This window comes from Neoarius graeffei, chromosome 9 (genome assembly GCF_027579695.1).
Source record: "Neoarius graeffei isolate fNeoGra1 chromosome 9, fNeoGra1.pri, whole genome shotgun sequence".
In the NCBI taxonomy this organism is placed as follows: Eukaryota; Metazoa; Chordata; class Actinopteri; order Siluriformes; family Ariidae; genus Neoarius; species Neoarius graeffei.
This window is the reverse complement of record NC_083577.1, coordinates 37,619,681-37,641,229: the sequence shown is the minus strand read 5'-3', so window position 1 is coordinate 37,641,229 and position 21,549 is coordinate 37,619,681. Positions and strand designations below refer to the sequence as shown.

Genomic DNA, 21,549 nt, shown 5'->3' with positions numbered 1-21,549 from the left:
TTATATTACAGAGTCACTCATGTGTAACTCACAATGTCAACAGGGCTAAACTGATCTTAGCCAAAATTAATTTTAAAAATTGCACTTTTAAAAAGTAATTTGGACAAAAGCAGACATACTAAACTGCGGTAGTAATATGTCCCCAGCATCCCCGATGTGAAGTGACACCTACACTCTAAATAGACTTGTCTATTCAATACAGACCCACGTTCTTTCAACCTTCCCTGAAAGAGCCAATCAGAGCGTGACTTTCCATCCCCTTGTCACAAAAAGAACCAATCAGAGCATGACCCTGTCCAATCAGTACAACAAAGCTTTAGAAGACCTGACAGAGTAGTCTGTGATGTTCTGAGTGTGTGTGAGGGAGTGTGTCATTTCATACACACACAAACACACTCATACACACACTCATGGACAAAGAGAGTCACAGAAGTTTGCAGCAGAGCAGAGGTCTGGAAGAGAGGAGAGCCAACCATCTGTTAGAGGTGTTACTCTGCTGCCTCTGTGTGTGTGTGTGTGTGTGTGTGTGTGTGTGTGTGTGTGTGTGTGTGTGTGTGTGTTGGGGGGGCTGAAGGAGCATGAAATGAGTGCCAAGGCCACCACATACTCTAGATAATGAGGTGCAGGAAGATACCGAGAGATGTGACACACAGTTTGCTCATTCACGTGACTGAAATGCATTTTACATCAAAAGCTAATGCTCCATCTGCGAGTGTCCTCCACACACAGAGGACACTTTGTTGAGGTGTGCAGGCAAATGGCACAAAGGATTCTCTTCATATGCATAACTAAATCCAAATCACAGATGCTTAATCACAATCACAGATGCTACAGAGGACATAAATGGTTACCTTTTGAGGCATTTATAAATATGCAGCGTTACAAGGATGCATCAAATATGCTAATTAGCATACCTGTCTAAGTTGTTTGCCAAGTCTTTTGCTGTCGGACTGAGTTTCTACATTTTATTTATTCTTTTCTACTTTGTAGTTTGAACTGTTTCTCTGTATATTGACCTTTCCTGTTTCTGGGTTTACTTTCTCCTCTCGTGGCCTATTAGCCTGTTTGTTCACCATTGTTTGTTGCTATTGTTTCCTGAGCTCAGTCCAGTGTAAAATTGCCTGTTCATATGTGATTGTGACCTTTGAACAGTATCCTGCTTTTGGGAAAGCTATCCTGTACATGATTTCGACTTCTGTGTGTGATTTGTTACCCAAGGTCAAAACAAATGTCAAAGGGGATGTTGGGTTTAAATGACAGGGTTTAAAGGCTTCTCTTGGAGCAGCGCAATACCTATATATCAGTAAAGGCACTGAGAACGACAGCGCTAGCCAAACTACAAACATGGCTACTCGGGACTACAATGCCCAATGAGCACAGCGCCCTCTGTCACCAGCTTATTGAACTCAGCTGTTACTCATTCACAACTCATCAGCCACGCTACTTAAGCTTCACTCTCATTCCCCATCATTGTGAAGTATTGTTCTGTGTTTTCCAGTCCATCCCAAGCCTGGCTATCACTGCCTGACTCTAGTTATTCTGACCCTTGCTATCTCTTTGTCTACGCTTCTTGTCTCTTCTGTATTGCCCTGCTTGTTGATCGACCGACCATTACCTGCCTTTTGACCACACTTCTCGTTTTATTTGGCTTCACTGCAAGTGTGCTCCCCGCTCTCCCCTGCACATACATCCGTAAATGCCTGCACTCTGACACTATATAGCAAAAAATTTAAAGAACCATTTCATTAGCTAGTGACCCGGCCTAGTAATGTAATAGCAGCTTTAAAGAAACATAACAATGAAATATCAGTGTCAACTCTCCAATATTCTTTCAAAAGAAGGGCTGCAAGGCGTGTTGTCTATAGAGTGTCCACTTTGCCATTAATGAAGGCCAGGGGCACCAAATACTCACAGACGGCGTAGAACAAGTGGAGTGTGTATTTGTAAGTTAATCACCTTATCATTAAGCATTAATTTTTTTGTTGTTTTGCAACTCCTAATATGTATTAAGCCCTGATTTACTTAAAGCAGTGATTCCCAACCACTGTGCCGTGGCACATTAGTGTGCTGTGAGAGATCATCAGGTGTACCATGGGAAATTATCCAATTTCACTTAATTGTTCCGAAAATTATTTATTTACTCAGGGTTTCCCATACATAGACCATTGTGTGGCACAGCGCCACACAATGGATTCCTATCGCCACACAATTAGACTCGCGATTTTGAAGAAAAAAATTCTGTTGCGTATCATTCTGTTCATTCATAGTGCTCATTCTTCTCGTTCGCGCGCGTGCACACCCACCCACACACAGAGAGAGAGGCGTGTCCACAGGCCTGCCGTTGCGCATATACCCAGACTGCAAGTAGGCCTGTTAGGCTAATTAAAAATAACGCAGCCTTCCCGATTCGCCTTCCGACCCCTTATTTTAAAAGGTAGCCTATGTTGTGCTCATGATGAGCTTTATCATAGCCTTCTTGGCTTACAGGAAATGGACATCCCCGAGTCAGGCTATAAACCAATTTTGATGCAGACAGTAGCAGCTTGACGCGAGGAACCGGCCTTATTGCATTATCCCGTTTATCCCGCTTCAGCAATGACTTCCCTTACGATAGGGCACTTGAGTTTTTTTTTTTTTTCCAGGAAGCCAGGCAGAATTAAATGTTCTGATAGGGCATGCAGGTTTTGCACCAATTAGGGTAATGCTTTTTCATTATTGTTAGTTGCCTTGGTGTTACCTTAAGTGGTTTCTTACATCTAATTATATTTTATTATTATTTTGTTACATTATACTATTCATTTCATTTTAGTATTGGTTGAGGTAAGTGTTGAGTTCAATATTTAAAATAACCTCCAGCTTGTTTTTTGCAATTTATTCCTTGAATGTCAACTAAAGAATGATTGAAAGATTGCCACCAAAAAGGCAAAAAACTAAGGTAAAAACCAGAGATGCACCGATTGACCGGCTGCTGATGGGAATCGGCTGATTTTCACGTGATCGGCCATGACCGGCGACCGGCCGGTCAAAATTAAAATATGCCGATTTTCTGCCGATCAAAACTTATGTATCACAGAGATGAAAGTGGAAATACTCGTAATTCGCAACTAAAAAGACTGCAGCTACACTGGCAGCTTGAACATGCTTTCTAGTGTGATTGCGTTGCGCTTGCGCAGAACAGCGTCAGTCCGACACGCTTAACGAGCTCCGGCGCACGCGCCGTTAACAACAAAAAAATTCACTATATTTGGATATGCAAATATAGTGAATTTTTTTTTTGTGTGTGTGCCAGATATTGGATGTGAAAAGAAGAAAATGTTTGTGGTTGTGTGAATTTCCCACTACAGGAATTAATACATTAGCCTATTACCAAACATCTAGTTAGATTTGTACAAAGAGAGAGAGAAAAAAATGTCTTTTTGTTTGTTATACAACCTTGGTTGCACTTGATTCCATTGGAAATTACTCTACAAATACACATTTGACAAAGATGATAGAATGGCTATGGTATAAGTATGACTGGAAATTATTTTTGTATTTTGACACTGAATGAAGAAATGGGTTGTTCCATAAGGCATAAGTTTTCAGATCTAAATAGGCTTATGAAAGTGTGTTCCATAGCAGTAGGCAAATAATATGAGGGGGAAGTTGTTTTTGTGCCAGATATTGGATGGGAAAAGAAAAAATGTTTGTGTGAATTTCCTATTTCAGGAATTAATGTTAATACCAAACATGAAGAAAGATTTTACAAAGAACAATGTCTTTTTGTTTGTTTTCAACCTTTGAGGTGTTGAAAATTTATTACTGAAAATCTGGCAGAATGTTCTATTAAAGAAAAGATAAAAAGAAAATAGTCTGTGTGTGCTGTGAAGTGGTTTGAAAAAATGAAATCGGAATCGGCAGAGCATTTTTTAACATAGTTACTGGGAGACCAAATGGTCTCCCAGTGGCCAGATTTGGTCTCCTAGTCAATGCCAAACCAGCTTCACTGGGAGACCAAATTTTAAACCAAGTTATGTCTTATCATTTGGTTCAATCAGTTGCAATTAATTAACCAAGTACCATGTAAGTATACATTTAACAAGGAAAACTTGGCACTGCATTAACTATGTTGATATTATGCTGGCTGAAATGAGGATTCGTAATGCAGCAATTTGCATCACAGAATATGCCGCAGCGGTGCAGCCGCATGGACTCTGGGGCCTGTGATTGTATTGCCCAGACCAGTTGGTCTCCTAGTGGAAAATCCTTAAAAAATGCTCTGGGAATCGGCCAAAAAATTGCAATCGGTGCAAAATTGAAGTTAAAGTTTAGTTTTTACTAAAAACTAAACTTTAACTTCAATTTTGCTGAGTAATTTTCATAAATTTAAAAGACAGGTTTTCCACCAACATCAAGCCCAGCAAACTAATGGCCTTCCCTGTAATGTAAAGTTGGGTCGAGGAATGAAACCAGGCAGGGTTCTGGTAAAAATTGTTTTAGCTGTCTTCTCTTAAAGAACTTAAAAGAATTTAGATTGAACTGAATAATCTCAAATGTTTCTTGTAGCTTTAAAATAGTCCCAGCAGGTGACTCTGAAGAAAAATACTGTGTGTTTGAACACTGCCCGCTGTAAACACTTTGCATACACCCCAATGACCGACTCCACCGACCGCCCTCATCGGCACAGTGGAGCACCACAAATTGCTACCTGGTCTGTTGGTCTGTAGGAAACACTGTTACTGCAAATAATTTGTCTTCGTGCCCTGTGATGACCTGGCGACTTGTCCAGGGTGTACCCCGCCTTTCGCCCGTAGTCAGCTGGGATAGGCTCCAGCTTGCCTGCGACCCTGTAGGACAGGATAAAGTGGCTAGAGATAATGAGAGATGAGAATTTGTCTTCGTTCGTCTATGCCAGCGACGTATAGTGACAGGCAGAACAATTAAATACTCTTCCACTAGATGGCAGCAGGTAGCTAATTAACCTGTGTATCTACCTGTTGCCATTCAAACAATAGAATTAGTAATGCTTCGGGTGTGACAGTGGTGATGGCGATGGATAAATATTTGAAAAGAAAAAGTACACAATCCAAACTGGGTCCTGGAGAAAATTCTGACCCAGATGAAGGCCCTAGTATGAGTAGAGGTCAGAAGAAAGCAAAAAAGTGATTTTCCACAACCTATCTATGCGAGCTGGGCTTTTCAAGCATGACTGCTATAAAAACTAAAAAAGGAGAGTGACTCAGAGCTGTTGAGGAAGAGCTTTGTGTGTGTCTTTCTTCAATTCCTGCGAGTATATCAGCTTTGTGTTCAACTAAACAGGCCCAGGTTTCACACTGAGGAAGTAAATTGTGAGTAAATTGAGGGCACGAGGGTAAACAGGTGCTGTCCCGGGTGTGAGGGGTCAGCAGTGATTGCCCTTGCTCTCCTGAGACACCGTGTGCTAGCGATGTCTTCTAGCGAGGGTAGGGGACTGCCAGTGATGTATTGTGCAGTTTTAATGACCCTCTGAAGGTTCTTTCTGCCACAGAGCAGTTGGCGTACCAAGCTGTAATGCAGTACGTCAGGACACTCTCGATGGTGCTGCGGTAAAAGGCCACTAACAGTTTCTCCTCCAGATGGTTCCTTCTGAGTATCCTTAGGAAGTGGAGTCGCTGTCGGGCCTTTTTTACCACCGCGGATGTGTTAGCAGTCCAGGAGAGGTCCTCGGCTATATGTGTCCCAAGAAACCTGAAGGAGGACACCCGCTGGACACAGTCCCCATTGATACTCAGTGGGGCTGGATCCCCCCTGTGTTTCCTGAAGTCAATCACCATCTCCTTAGTTTTGCTGGTGTTGAGCAGCAGGTTGTGTGCAGAACACCAACCTGCCAGCATGCTGACCTCATCCCTGTACGCAGTCTCATCCCCTCCGCTGATGAGGCCGATGACCGTGGTGTCATCCGCAAATTTAATGATGGTATTGGAGGGGTGGATGGGTGTGCAGTCAAACGTATACAGGGAATACAAGAGAGGGCTCAGCACACAGCCCTGAGGAGAGCCTCTGCTGAGGGTCAGGGTGGAGGAGCAGGTGGTGCCTACCTTAACCGTTTGAGGGCGGTCAGTCAGGAAGTCTTTGATCCAGGCACAGATGAAGGGGGAGAGAGCGATGTTAGTCAGCTTTTCCTCCAAGATGTCAGGAATAATGGTGTTAAATGCTGAGCTGAAGTCTATGAACAGCATCCTGACGTAGTTCCCTGGCTGCTCGAGGTGGCTGAGTGCTGTGTGCAGAGCTATAGCGATGGTGTCCTCTGTCGATCTATTAGCTCTGTAGGCGAACTGATGTGGGTCCAGGTTTGAGGGGAGACAGTCCTTGATGTGGTGAAGGATGAGCCTCTCAAAGCATATCATGACTACTGATGTTAAGGCAATAGGTCTGTAGTCATTGGGACACTTTGGGGCAGGAGTCTTTGGGACAGGGATGATGGTAGCTGATTTCAGGCACTGGGGGATAGTAGCCTGTGACAGTGAGAGGTTGAGCAACCTGGTCAGGACTCCCCCCAGCTGGTCAGCACAGGCACCGAGTACTTTTCCGAGTACACCATCTGGTCCGGCTGCTTTCCTGATGTTCACAGTCTTCAGCACCTGCCTCACCTGGTGTTCCTGGAGTGTGAGTGTGCTCTGACTGGAGGTCTGAGGTGGTCGTGCAGCTGTGTGTGGAGCCTCTGCTTCAAAGCGGGAGAAGAAACTGTTTAATTTCTCAGCTAGCAATGCGTCAGCGATGGTAGTGATGGGTGTGGAGCCTTTGTAGCTGGTGATGCTCTGTAGCCCCTGCCACACCAGCCGCGGGTTATTGTTGGCGAGATGGTCTTCCACTTTCCTCTTATAAGCAGCCTTAGCAGCTTTGATGCCTCTCCGCAGCTCTGCCCTCGCCACGCTCTACTGTTCTGTCACCTGACTTGAAGGCAGAGTTTCGGTTTCTCAGGAGTGTCTGGACATCCGAGGTCATCCATGATTTTTGGTTGGGGTAGATCCAGATGCGCTTTACCACAGTAACACTGTCAGTGCAGTTCTTTATGTAGAACAGAACAGTCTCTGTGTGCTCCTGTAGGTCAAGATGATCAAATATGCTCCACTCAGTGCGCTCAAAGCAATCTTGAAGCTGGGAGAGTGCTCCTTCAGGCCAGGTTTTAATGTTCTTTGTGACAGGTTTGGATTTCTTCCTGAGGGAGGTGTATGCAGGGACCAAGAGCAGTGAAAGATGGTCTGACATGCCCAGGTGAGGGAGGGGTACTGCTCTGTAGGCTTGCTTCAGGTTGGAATAAACATGGTCTAATGTGTTCTTCCCTCTGGTGGAGCACTGTACGTATTGTACGAAATTAGGGAGCACAGTCTTAAGGCAAGCTTGGTTGAAGTCCCCAGCAACAATAAACGCTCCCTCTGGATGGGCCTGCATTTGTTTATTAATGGTGGTGTACAGCTGAGAGAGCGCTGTGCTAACATTAGCATCTGGTGGGATATACACAGCAGCAATGATCACCGTTGTCAGCTCTCTGGGCATGTAAAAGGGTCTACACTGCACAATCATTACTTCCAGGTCAGGAGAGCAGTGTGTGTGTGTATGACCCTACTGTTTGTACACCAGTCCATATGAACATGAATACAGAGCCCCCTTCCTCTGCTCTTACCGGAGCTTTTATTCCTGTCGCAGCGGTGCATGGAGCAGCTGGTTAGCTGAACGGCCGAGTACAGGATGAGCAGATGTAGCCAGGTTTCCGTGATAATCATCATACTGCAGTCACGAATGTTCCAGTTGTGTGCCATCAGTAACTCCAGTTTGTCAATTTTGTGGATGATGGACCTAGCATTTTTGAGGAAGATGCTTGGTAGCGGGGGTTTGTAGGGCTGTTTTCTTAGCCGTGCTAGTAGGCCGCCCCTGCAGCCCCACTTCTGCCTCCGCTCTCTGCGTCGCCTCCGGCGTCTCTTTGGCCCGACAACAATCCAGGGTGTACCTGGCGATCTCGCTATGTCCAGCAGAATATTGTGGAGCTGCTGGTAATCCGTCGTAATGTCCACACGACACGAGAATCCCACCTTCCTCAACGTAGCTGGGGTGTAGATTTGTTTTTTGTCACTCACACACACTTGTACACACACAAACATCCATGCCATTACGGAAACTATACACCGAAACCGAGAGTTCAGAGCCGCTGTGTCCTTGCGCATCGCCATCTTGAAGAGGGTGCAGTACCAACAATTAAAGAAAACGTTCCTTTTCTTGTAGTTTTTTTTTTTAAAAGGAAAGGGAGTTCAGTTGCACCAGTCCTCCTGGAGTGGGCCGAGGGTTGTTGCTAAAATCCGGGACGGAACAGGACATATCGCTCAGGCAGTGACCTCCCCACAGTTGTTGCTAAAACCGGTGACATTCCGTTCTGTCCCAGGTTTTAGTAATTGCCTGAGCCCAGCAGTAATGGCAGACTACACAGTATGAAGAAAAGTGAATGAGTGGAGCAGCCGTCTGATTTCTAAACTGGATATTGCTGCCATCTCGCCCTTACGTGGAAGAAATGAATGAACGGAGAACTGAACAAACAACTGAAAGTCAGATTGTTTTTGAAACAATCGGCCACAAGATCAGCCTTCACGAAGCGAGAACACAGACGGGTAAGCTCCGACTCTCATTTGGATAAAAAAAAAAAAAAATGTTTACCTGCATTTAGATTAATACATGTAACTTGTAATGTGTATTTAAGTTACTGGTATAAGATTATTTAATTTGCTTCAGAATGTGATTGTCTCGGTTCATCTGATTATTTAATTCGCCTTTTACATTTTGAGTGAAAATGCATGCATGTACATGTATGCTACATAAGTTATAACACCCATCCTGTTTTAATGAGAGTCAACCCACAATCAATGAAGTCAAATCAGTCTTAGTTGAGCAAGTGGGTAACGGTATTTCTTACTTTCACCATAAATTTTTATTTATATGACTTTGGTCTATAGCTGTCAAAGGCCTCAGCCTTAACCGGTTACCGCAGTGACATCACGCACTCGGGGCTGACTGGCTCAGCGGGGCAGCTCGAATGCCAACTTTGCGGTCGATTTTTAACTCTCAAATATATATACAACCCCGATTCCAAAAAAGTTGGGACAAAGTTCTCATTCTCATCTCATTATCTCTAGCCGCTTTATCCTTCTACAGGGTCGCAGGCAAGCTGGAGCCTATCCCAGCTGACTACGGGCGAAAGGCGGGGTACACCCTGGACAAGTCACCAGGTCATCACAGGGCTGACACATAGACCCAGACAACCATTCACACCTACGGTCAATTTAGAGTCACCAGTTAACCTAACCTGCATGTCTTTGGACTGTGGGGGAAACCGGAGCACCCGGAGGAAACCCACGCGGACACAGGGAGAACATGCAAACTCCACACAGAAAGGCCCTCGCCGGCCACGGGGCTCGAACCCGGACCTTCTTGCTGTGAGGCGACAGCGCTAACCACTACACCACCATGCCGCCCGTTGGGACAAAGTACAAATTGTAAATAAAAACAGAATGCAATGATGTGGAAGTTTCAAAATTCCATATTTTATTCAGAATAGAACATAGATGACAGATCAAATGTTTAGATTGAGAAAATGTATCATTTAAAGAGAAAAATTAGGTGATTTTAAATTTCATGACAACAACACATCTCAAAGTTGGGACAAGGCCATGTTTACCACTGTGAGACATCCCCTTTTCTCTTTACAACAGTCTGTAAACGTCTGGGGACTGAGGAGACAAGTTGCTCAAGTTTAGGGATAGGAATGTTAACCCATTCTTGTCTAATGTAGGATTCTAGTTGCTCAACTGTCTTAGGTCTTTTTTGTCATATCTTCTGTTTTATGATGCGCCAAATGTTTTCTATGGGTGAAAGATCTGGACTGCAGGCTGGCCAGTTCAGTACCCGGACCCTTCTTCTATGCAGCCATGATGCTGTAACTGATGCAGTATGTGGTTTGGCATTGTCATGTTGGAAAATGCAAGGTCTTCCCTGAAAGAGACGTCATCTGGATGGGAGCATATGTTGCTCTAGAACCTGGATATACCTTTCAGCATTGATGGTGTCTTTCCAGATGTGTAAGCTGCCCATGCCACACGCACTAATGCAACCCCATACCATCAGAGATGCAGGCTTCTGAACTGAGCGCTGATAACAACTTGCGTCGTCCTTCTCCTCTTTAGTCCGAATGACATGGCATCCCTGATTTTCATAAAGAACTTCAAATTTTGATTCGTCTGACCACAGAACAGCTTTTCACTTTGCCATAGTCCATTTTAAATGAGCCTTGGCCCAGAGAAGACGTCTGCGCTTCTGGATCATGTTTAGATACGGCTTCTTCTTTGAACTATAGAGTTTTAGCTGGCAACGGCGGATGGCACGGTGAAATGTGTTCACAGATAATGTTCTCTGGAAATATTCCTGAGCCCATTTTGTGATTTCCAATACAGAAGCATGCCTGTATGTGATGCAGTGCCGTCTAAGGGCCCAAAGATCACGGGCACCCAGTATGGTTTTCTGGCCTTGACCCTTGTGCACAGAGATTCTTCCAGATTCTCTGAATCTTTTGATGATATTATGCACTGTAGATGATGATATGTTCAAACTCTTTGCAATTTTACACTGTCGAACTCCTTTCTGATATTGCTCCACTATTTGTCGGCGCAGAATTAGGGGGATTGGTGATCCTCTTCCCATCTTTACTTCTGAGAGCCGCTGCCACTCCAAGATGCTCTTTTTATACCCAGTCATGTTAATGACCTATTGCCAATTGACCTAATGAGTTGCAATTTGGTCCTCCAGCTGTTCCTTTTTTGTACCTTTAACTTTTCCAGCCTCTTACTGCCCCTGTTCCAACTTTTTTGAGATGTTGCTGTCATGAAATTTCAAATTAGCCAATGTTTGGCATGAAATTTCAAAATGTCTCACTTTCGACATTTGATATGTTGTCTGTGTTCTATTGTGAATACAATATCAGTTTTTGAGATTTGTAAATTATTGCATTCCATTTTTATTTACAATTTGTCCTTTGGCCCAACTTTTTTGGAATCGGGGTTGTGTGTGTGTGTGTGTGTGTGTGTGTGTGTGTGTATGTGTGTGTGTGTATATATATATATATATATATATATATATATATATATATATATATATATTTTTTTTTTTTTTTTTAATATATTCCCATTTATGCAGCATACAAGAGGTCAAGGATGGAGATACTATCCACTCAGAAATTTGTTTAAAAATAAAGGCTCTGCTGTCAGCCCTGTGATGACCTGGCGACTTGTCCAGGGTGTACCCCGCCTTTCGCCCGTAGTCAGCTGGGATAGGCTCCAGCTTGCCTGCGACCCTGTAGAAGGATAAAGCGGCTAGAGATAATGAGATGAGATGAATAAAGGCTCTGCGTATCTCCTTTAAGGTTTGCTTTTGCAAACTTGTTCGTGCTCATTTACATGGTCTGCGGAGGATTGTATTTTTTTTCCCCATATGATTAAATAGTACATCTTGTCCATTTGCCTTCGTGAATAAGTAATGTGGGTACTTTTACACGAGTGTGAGAACTGCAGAATGATGTACTCCATATGCAAACTGATTAATTTTGCTCCACAGTATAATTTACTGCCAAATGTGTCCAATTTACTGCCAATTGTGTCCGCAAATTAGTATGCCGGAATGGCAAGTATTAAATTTGTCAATGCCTGTTAATGTCATTTTAAGACAAAATTATACAAATAAGTAAGTCTTCATAATGAGTGTCTCAAAATTGTGCTTAAGTACCTCAAACAATCAAAGTTTCTCAAAATGACGACATGGTGGTGGTAAGTAATAAATAGTTTTTGCTGAATGTTCACACTTCTGGTGTTTAAATTAAAAAGAACTTTTGAAACTTCTGTCCATTATCTAGATGAGGGGAAGCTGGAAACAATCCCAGCTGACACTGAGTGAGAGTCGGGGTTCACCCTGGACAGGTCACCAATCTATCGCAGGGCTAACAACCATTTACTCAACTCACATTCACACCTTTTGGGCAATTTTAGAGTAGCCAGTTGGCTTAAAGTCCATATCACGGGTAAATTCAGGAGCAAGATCAATGTAATTCTCCTGTTTTATATTAAACTTTGGTCAAATATCTGTCACATTTTGTGCAATTTTTTTTTACCTTGTGCAATACCAGAAAAATTCAATTGAAATCAAGCCATTTGAGGCAAATTGGTCCGCCTCTGATAAAACTTGGCATTTGGATTTCCCGGCAAACATTGATTTTCGTGACGTCGCGTGCGGGACGCCTCCTTCTGAATCCTACGTCAGCGCTGGTTTGTTTATGAGAAAACAACCTGGTGGTTTTCTGCAAATTTCTTCAACGTCATCATGTAATTATTAAAATGGTGAACAGATGTATCGTAGGAGGGTGTAGTAACACCAATCTTGATGGGATTAGTACTCCTCGTTTCCCAAAAGACCGGACAATGAGAGAGAAATGGGAGCACTTGGTCTACACAGGCTGTGCACTGAAACCGTGCAAAGCTCTCGCAGCCTGCTGGCGCTTCCGCAGGTGGCGTCACGAATCTGGCTCCAGACTCCCTTGGGAATTTTCCAGACGTGTGTTATTTTTTTCTGCTGTAGACAGATGGCCTTGTGCAAAATTACCCTTCTGGATGAGTGTGTAAAGGGACATACTTTCATATTAAAAAAAAATGAATTTGGTCCAGGATATGCACTTTAATCTGCATGTCTTTGGATGGTGGGAGGAAACCCACACAAGCATGAGGAGAACAGGCAAACTCTAAACAGAAGGGCTCCATTCGGCCATGAGGTTCGAACCGTCTTGCTGTAAGGTGTCAGTGATAACCATTGCACTGCAGTGCCAATCTTTTTTTTTTTTTTGAAAAATGTTATTATAAATTATTTAATTACCTTATCTGCCTCATACACATGTCTATATTTGTATGTCATACATGTTGTATTTTGAATTTTTTTAAGTGTTTTATTGGCAGTAATCTGAGTTACAATTTAGTTCCCTCTCCTGGGAGCCTCCAAAATTTGCTGCAGCTATCAAGAACAAATCAAGTAAAAAGTTTTAATTTGAATATTTCCTTCTGCTATGCTAAAATAAATTAAGCCTAAAAATGTGCCATTTTGTTGTAGGTAATTTATTTTAGTTTTGCAGTTAAAGGTTAAACAGGAAATATATACAGTTGTGTTCAAAATAATAGCAGTGTGTTTAAAAACGTGAGTAAAGCTCAAAATCCTTAGTTTTTATTTCCATGCATTGGGAACACTGCACATTATATTCTACATCAAAACATGAAGAAAAATGTATGAATATTTTAATTACTTTACAGAAAATGAAGAAAAATGAACATTGGGCTGTTCAAAAAAATAGCAGTGTCTGCATTTTTCATTACAAACTCCAAATATTTACTGTATAAACGGAAAAAATCTTAAGGATTTAGTATTCCTGTGAATCACTAAACTAATTTAGTTGTATAACCACGGTTTCTGAGAACTTCTGGCACCTGTAAACAGGTATTCCAGCCCAGGATGATTTGAAAACATTCCACAATTCCTCTGCATTTCTTGGTTTTGCCTCAGAAACAGCATTTTTGATGTCACCCCACAAGTTTTCTATCGGATTAAGGTCCGGGGATTGGGCTGGCCACTCCATAACTTTCATTTTGTTGGTCTTGAACCCTGATGCTGCTCGCTTACTGGTGTGTTTGGGGTCGTTGTCTTGTTGAAACACCCATTTCAAGGGCATTTCCTCTTCAGCATAAGGCAACATGACCTCCAAGTATTTTGATATATGCAAACTGATCCATGATCCCTGGTATGCGACAAATGGGCCCAACACCATAGTAAGAGAACCATCCCCATATCATGATGCTTGCACCACCATGCTTCACTGTCTTCAGAGTGTACTGTGGCTTGAATTCAGTGTTTGGGGGTCGTCTGAAAAACTGTCTGCGGCTCTTGGGCCCAAAAAGAACAACTTTACTTTCATCACTCCACAAAATGTTTTTCCATTTCTCTTTAGGCCAGTCGATGTGTTCTTTGGCAAATTGTATCCTCTTCAGCACGTCTTTTTTTTTAACAGTGGAACTTTGCGGGAGCTTCTTGCCGATAGATTAGCTTCACACAGGCATCTTCTAATTGTCACAGTACTCACAGGTAACTTCAGACCGTCTTTGATCACCCTGGAGCTGATCATTGGCTGAGTCTTTGCCATTCTGGCTATTCTTCGATCCATTTGAATGGTAGTCTTCTGTTTTCTTCCACGTCTCTCTGGCTTTGCTGTCCATTTTAAAGCACTGGAGATCATTTTAGCTGAGCAGCCTATCATTTTCTGCACTTCTTTACAGTATACGTTTTACCTCTCCAATCAACGTTTTAATCAAAGCACGCTGTTCTTCTGAACAATGTCTGGAACAACCCATGTTTCTCAGGTTTTCAGAGAGAAATGGATGTACAACATGTGCTGGCTTCATCCTTAAATTAGGGCCACCTGATTGACATCTGTTTTTTCACAGAATGAATGACCTCACTAATTAAACTCCACACTGCTATTATTTTGGACACGTCCCTTTCACTTAATTATTCGATTACACAGACTCAGGAGCATGCATATCATGAATGTTGGGTCTGTTGGTTTTCTATGACTCCACTACACCTACTGGTAAATTATTTGCCATGTAGTAATATAATTTCCACCAAAAACAGTGATTTGATCTGGTTAGTTGTGTTGGACTGCTATTATTTTGAACACAAGTGTAAATTGGTTTTGTTGTTGAGGGGGGAAAAAAACTTTTTAAAATTACCTGCAACTACTTGACTTTTTAATCCAAGTTTTTTTTTTTCTTTTTCAATGTACTTTGTGCATAACATGATTCAGACCATTTCTTTATAAATTACATGCACTAACTTCAAGTGTAATTTCTCCAATTGCATGTAGAAATTAGTACTCGTTATTTGGGAATGGGTATACAGTTTCTTAGTAAATCAGGATCTTAGGCTGTGTTCAGACTGTCAGTTCAAATCCCATTTACGTGCATATCAGATTGGAATCTGATCAAATGTGGCAAATCTGAACAGCTGAAAATCACAAGATCCAATTTTTACAACTCTGTTTCAAACCACATTCGTATGTGGTTTGAAATATGACCGAAAAACTTCTTTTCTTTTTTTTTAAATTGCAAATCCGTTACATCTGTGACTTTTGATGCCACATAAAGGTCATGATTACATCACATGTACAGGAAGCATGTTAGCTTGTTGGTGCATGAAATAAAGCGGCGCAGACAAGCCTCCTCTGTCTTTGACACTGTCTCATTATTTTTTATAAAACCTGCACCACGGCTCCACGTTACTGGCATGTGGCAAATAGGCAAGCCCATTTCATTACCCTCCATTTTGGTTTGTTTCTGTCAACTACTTCTACTTTTGGTGGCAATGTCATTACTACTTTGGGGGGGCAACATCATTACTATAGCAACCAGTGTGAATAAGACTGAAAATGAGGACTGCCACACGAACACACAGATTGGATCTGATCACTTGCAATACATAATGTGGACAGGACTCAGGAAGATCAGATTGAGATCAAATAAGATCAGGTTTGGACTGACGGCCTTTAGTGTGTAACTCTCATGAATGGAATTAATAAACCGAATTAGGACATATTAGGGAAAACTCACTTTTTCAGGACATTTGGCTATGTGGAGCCTACCAACCCACAAACTCTGAAGTAAGACACCCAGTTGTCAGTTTCTTTTTCTGCCCATTTTAGAAAACTTGTGCTCCAACAAGCTGGTCAGATTTGGTCGCAAGGGGAGATCATTTAAAATTATGCCGCCCCTCATCTGATTATCTCCACTCATCGCTTGAGAGCTGCCTTTGCAAATGAATATTCGTGAGTAATATGCTACTGTACCTTGTCGGCTGGCAAAAGAGGGGGGTGGGGTGAGCAGTGGCTCATTATCATTTAAATGAACAGGCACTCAAATCAGCCGTTCTGAACAGGGCTGTTTAATACAGTCTGTCACCTTGAAATTATTGAGCTCATCATTTTAAGTTGTATAATAACAAAATTCTGTATTTAAAGTAGAACTGAAGTCATTTTTAAACTTGCTTTATTTCTTAACGTGTTATTCAGTTACGTTTTCGGTTTTAGTAACCTTATATCGTGACTCGTATTGGCAACTAATTGCAATTAAATATTATACTTATCGGCCTGTTAAATCTTTAGTTCATTTGGCCCACGGCAAGCGTCACTTATCCACGCGATCTTCACGAGACTCGTGCGAGACTTCAAAACGTGAAGTGTCAGCCAGGTGTCAGTGTTGCCATTTTGAAAACTGTTTTCCAGATGAAATATTGCATAGAAACGAGTTTAAATGACGATTACTGCCTACTTTTTTGAAACTTTCCTGATTGCTATCAAAACAAACTAAACTTCCAGCTTGATTACATCAGCATTCGAAAGAGCACGTCTTTTGATAATGTTGGCAGATGTCAGTCACTTTGATTTCCGCTGTATGTTTTACTTCCGTCCTACGATGTCTCGCACAGGTCTCAACGAATCTCGTTTACGGCCGTTGCTTTGACATACGGACTGATATATTAGAGCATATTTTAAACACTCATAACTGGCTTTAGCAGTGACAAAATAGCTGCCAGAAATGCATTCCGATATTTAATAAAATGAGAAATAGAATTTTGATGATAAATTTGCCTTCAGTTCCCCTTTAAGAGAATATGGTAATGCATCAACCTGATTATCGGTGGCTTTTGCGAACGGACGAACAGCGTACGTGTACCACCACAGGGATCCCGATCGTAAACGCAAGGCAACGTATTTCATAAACACCTGACCACCCGACAACAAAATTTGTATCTTTATTTAAATAAGACAGATGGGTTTTTATCCAGCACTTATCTTTAATTTGCTTTTTAAAAAATAACATGGGATTATTTACTAACATTTTCCAGAAAATATTCACGATTAGTTTCAGTTATTCTTCACAAATTTCTATGATATGCTGGCAGGAAAAAAAAAAAAAACTCTTGAGACCTTGTGGTTTTGGCAGGATTCCTTGTGCATCCAGGTTGCTAACAAAATTGGTTTGGAGCGTTTTTGCTACTTTTTTTTTTCCTTTGTACTTAACCTTGGTACTAAAACACTTCTAGTATCTAGCTTTCTTACAATCACAACAATACAATGGAATAAAAGTCCATAATCATTTTAGAATTGCTTGAAGAAAAGTTGCAATGAAATGCTGAGTTATCACTGAGAAATTAAGCGTACTCAAGCTTAACTTTCAAGTCTTGTGGAAAAACTGGATTATTTAAGCTTATGTATTATTATTTTTATTATTCTATTCAGGTTGATTTTGTGCCCTTGCAAATACTTTGCTCATACACTCATCAGGAGCTCCACTTTTAGGCACTGCATATAGAGCAGCGGCTACAATTATCGACAGTCCATAATTATCGACACCTTGTCAGATTTACCAATAAAAAACAATTTTACAAAGGTGAGTTTCAGTTATAACAGTTATTATTGGTTAATTAATCAACCAGAAGACTCCTCTCACCCTTTGAGCTTGTCATCTGATGACACAGCTCGTTACCGGAGATGGAATTTTTTTCAGCACGATTAGCAAGCTGAGAAAAACCCGGACGTTATCATCGCAGGTAAGCATGGTGGAAAGCTCATGGACATGTTTTTACTGATCAAATTCACCGATGTTTCATGATCTCCTTGTCGAAACCTACTTTTGTTTCTTACTCTTTCATTTGACAGTCGCCATTTTGGATTTACGGTAAACCAGTGTTTGAGACATCACGTGAGGTGTTAATAATAGTGATCACTTTCACTGGTGTCCATCATTATCGACATGCTGTGGAATTAAGTGACATTTACAACCATTATGGAGCAATCTTTGTGTAATGTTGTTGAAGTAAACGAAGTATTTAAAAAAAATAATAAAAGTGCTGTGATTTTTTTCTGATTCATAACAGAATGGAATGTTTAGAGTATTTGGAATCCTATTGCAATAAATAGAATTGGATCAGAATTAAATTCCTAACATATAAAAAAGTACATGCTTGAATATTCAGATTTTCCCATTCCATTAAAAATATTTTTTTTTTCAGTTTGTTGTAAATATCTACCACATATAAAATGTCTCCTGATATTGTAATATTTTGGTTTGAGGAATGACATGCAACCTTTGACCTGGATTTTCATGTGGTTCCAGTGTCAGTTGCCTGTTGGCATTTATTGGTAAACTAGAAATTAATACCAACAACAACAAATAATTAATAAACTGTGATCTACAAAAATACTTAGTGGGTAGAAAGTGGAACAAAAAGATTTTCTGACACAGGTTCAACATTATCAGTTCATTTATTTACAAACATTAGAATTACTTCCTCATTTACGTAAACAGACATCGATTATATTTATATACTATATAAGTCTATGTAAAACGAATTTTAAATAAAAACTGTTTTGTTAATACAACATACCAATGATTTTTATTATTTTTTTAAATAAATATGTCTAACTGTGGGTGGCACGGTGGTGTAGTGGTTAGCGCTGTCACCTCACAGCAAGAAGGTCCGGGTTTGAGCCCCGGGGTCGGCGAGGGCCTTTCTGTGCGGAGTTTGCATGTTCTCCCCGTGTCCGCGTGGGTTTCCTCCGGGTGCTCCGGTTTCCCCCACAGTCCAAAGACATGTACAAACGCAAAGTTATCCATTATTATTATTGTTGCTGCTGCTGCTTCTTCCATGTTGTTTTTGCTTCAATATTCGCGCCAAGGTTTATGCAAACGTAGCGACGTAACTGACGTATACAGCGACGTAACTGACGTATACAGCGACATAATGACGTGGCTTCCCTTAGCACCGCGAGCTATGGAAAAGCAAACTGGTTCTCAGCTGGCTCGCAAGTTGAACGAGTTGTGAACCAGCACCAGCACTGGCCCCGAACCAGCCCTGGAACTGATTTGGTGGAAAAGGGGTATATTAGGCTGTAGTTAAGGCAAGGCTCTGTTAGTGCTCGTCTGTGATGTCATACCATCCTCCATCATTCTTGTTCCTTGCATTTTTTAAAAGAAAGTATAGAATAAACTGGTGTGCCTTTTACTGTACTGAAAAAAAATCAACATATCAGAATCAGAAATCAGAATTACTTTATTAATATTGATTCAAAATAAAAAATGAATATAGCTGTTAAAATGACCATGCGTTGTTTTGTTGTATAAGGCGCATTCATATGTCAGGCGTTTTTATTTTTCATGATTTTTGTACTAAATTTTAAACATCTTTTGAGAGGCCCATGTTGAGATCGCTGGTCTAGTCTTTGCTTCAGTCCTGATATTCACCTGCCTGTCAGGTCTGGAATATTTCTGTCTGTATTTAACACATCCATATGAAAAAAAAGTCATGATACAGCCAGATTAATACCAAATTTTTACAATTCACATTATACGTAGCTTTATTTGGTTCAATCAGTGGTGCTAGATTAATGCTATGTTTTTTTTGCTAGTGGAGCTATGGGCGGGCGGCACGGTGGTGTAGTGGTTAGCGCTGTCGCCTCACAGCAAGAAGGTCCGGGTTCGAGCCCCGTGGCCGGCGAGGGCCTTTCTGTGTGGAGTTTGCATGTTCTCCCCGTGTCCATGTGGGTTTCCTCCGGGTGCTCCGGTTTCCCCCACAGTCCAAAGACATGCAGGTTAGGTTAACTGGTGACTCTAAATTGACCGTAGGTGTGAATGTGAGTGTGAATGGTTGTCTGTGTCTATGTGTCAGCCCTGTGATGACCTGGCAACTTGTCCAGGGTGTACCCCGCCTTTCGCCCGTAGTCAGCTGGGATAGGCTCCAGCTTGCCTGCGACCCTGTAGAACAGGATAAAGCGGCTAGAGATGAGATGTCTAACTGTGCACAAAGGTGTCATGTGATCTGATACACTAAGTAATCGAGAATCAACTTTTTTTTTCTCCCCCCCCAGTGGAAGTTTAAGTAATTATTCATGCACAATATACCTATTGAAAGTCTTTTCTACTTTTGCAATAGGCAAAAGATCGTTAAGGTGTCGGTAATTGTAGCCGGTGCTCTGTATCTACTATCTTTAATCCAAAAGGGATGGAAAAGACAGTCTCACCTTGTGTCCTAGTATCATCAATCCAACCTTATTTGTTACAAATAAAAATGAATTAACATCTTCAGACAGGAAGATGATGATGAAAAAAAAATCAGGAGTCAAGATCTCATGTTAATCCAGTATGTAGAAATCTTACACAAACATTGTATATAGAAAACTAAACTAAAAGGAGGTCATAAAATTTCCCACAAGGCAAAACTTCAACATTAAGGCATTAATATATGCATGTTCACTCGCTCTCTTTCCACCTCTCGTTCTCATATACACATCAGAACACCACTGAATTTACATTTAAAGCATTAATTATGGCCAGTAAGGCTGCTTTAATGCCAGAGCTTTGATCATCATAAATGAAACGGTACTCCATTATTGTGGGAACGCAGGACGTGATTAACACTGGCATGGAGGAGGATTGAAACAGGGCCTACCTGAGCCTCTCTTTGACACCACCTTCAGAGTCAACGTCACAGAGATGCCGAAAAGAAGCAGCAGCGCCGGGATTAAAGCTGTCATCTTGCCCTCCTCAGGCCTACACACACACGAAGAGAGAGAGGAAGATTGGGTTATATATCAATCACATTTCCACGACCATGCAGCACTGCACTCGAAGACAAATCGGCTTCCCTAAAGGATTTGGGTAGGAAGTGGAAGAGAGCTTTCAGCTGTGGAATACACCAGGGCTCAATCAATGACATGTGAGATTGAACACATTCCATACAACAGTGTGTAAGGTGTGTGTCTGTTGCAAGGCATCTCCACTCTTTGTATCCTTTATGGCCTGTTCAGGTCCAGATGACACTTTTTTTTTTTTTAAACTAAAAGTAGAACATCACTACATAAACTTTTATGTGCTGTGCTCAAGGTCTCCAATCATATTTATATTACGCAGCTCTTTTGACCTGAGAGTAACAAGGTGAAATAAAAGTGTTGAGAAAATATAACTGGTCTTTGTGCATATGAAACAGAACGGTGATTTTTATTCGTGGTCACATTCTCTCCATCTGTACTGCCACCTGGGCTGTCATCAGGAACAACCACAGCAAGGACTCGGTGTGACTATTTCCATAAATCTTATTCACATTGCTGTTAATTGAGATGAAGATAAGCCCTGCTGGGAATTTTGGAATATATTTTACAATTGTATTATAAAGTCTGAAGAAGTTGCAGGGTCAATGAGACAGAACGTCACTAAGTAGTGAACAAAAAGTAGCCTTTTGTTGTACGTAGCTGCAAGACAAAAGTTCTGAAACAATGCACACGTGTACTTTTCAGTGTATTATACGAGAAAAATCCATTAGCGCTGATCTCTACAATGGATATAATGTACTGTATTTCCATTTATTATTCCACACTGATCAGGTAATGTGGGAAAGTTGCAGAAATATTAA

At 41.4% G+C, this 21,549-nt stretch overlaps 1 protein-coding gene across 1 annotated transcript in view; it reads right to left on the bottom strand.

Annotated features, from left to right (window-relative positions):
* il1rapl1a (interleukin 1 receptor accessory protein-like 1a) overlaps positions 1 to 20,674 on the bottom strand; it is a 171,385-nt gene extending 150,711 nt beyond the window's left edge. Inside the window, exon 1 of the mRNA XM_060928679.1 lies at positions 20,590 to 20,674. Within this exon, the coding sequence (XP_060784662.1) occupies positions 20,590 to 20,674 (85 nt within the window). The remainder of the gene's footprint in view (positions 1 to 20,589) is intronic.
* Positions 20,675 to 21,549: the final 875 nt, after the last annotated feature.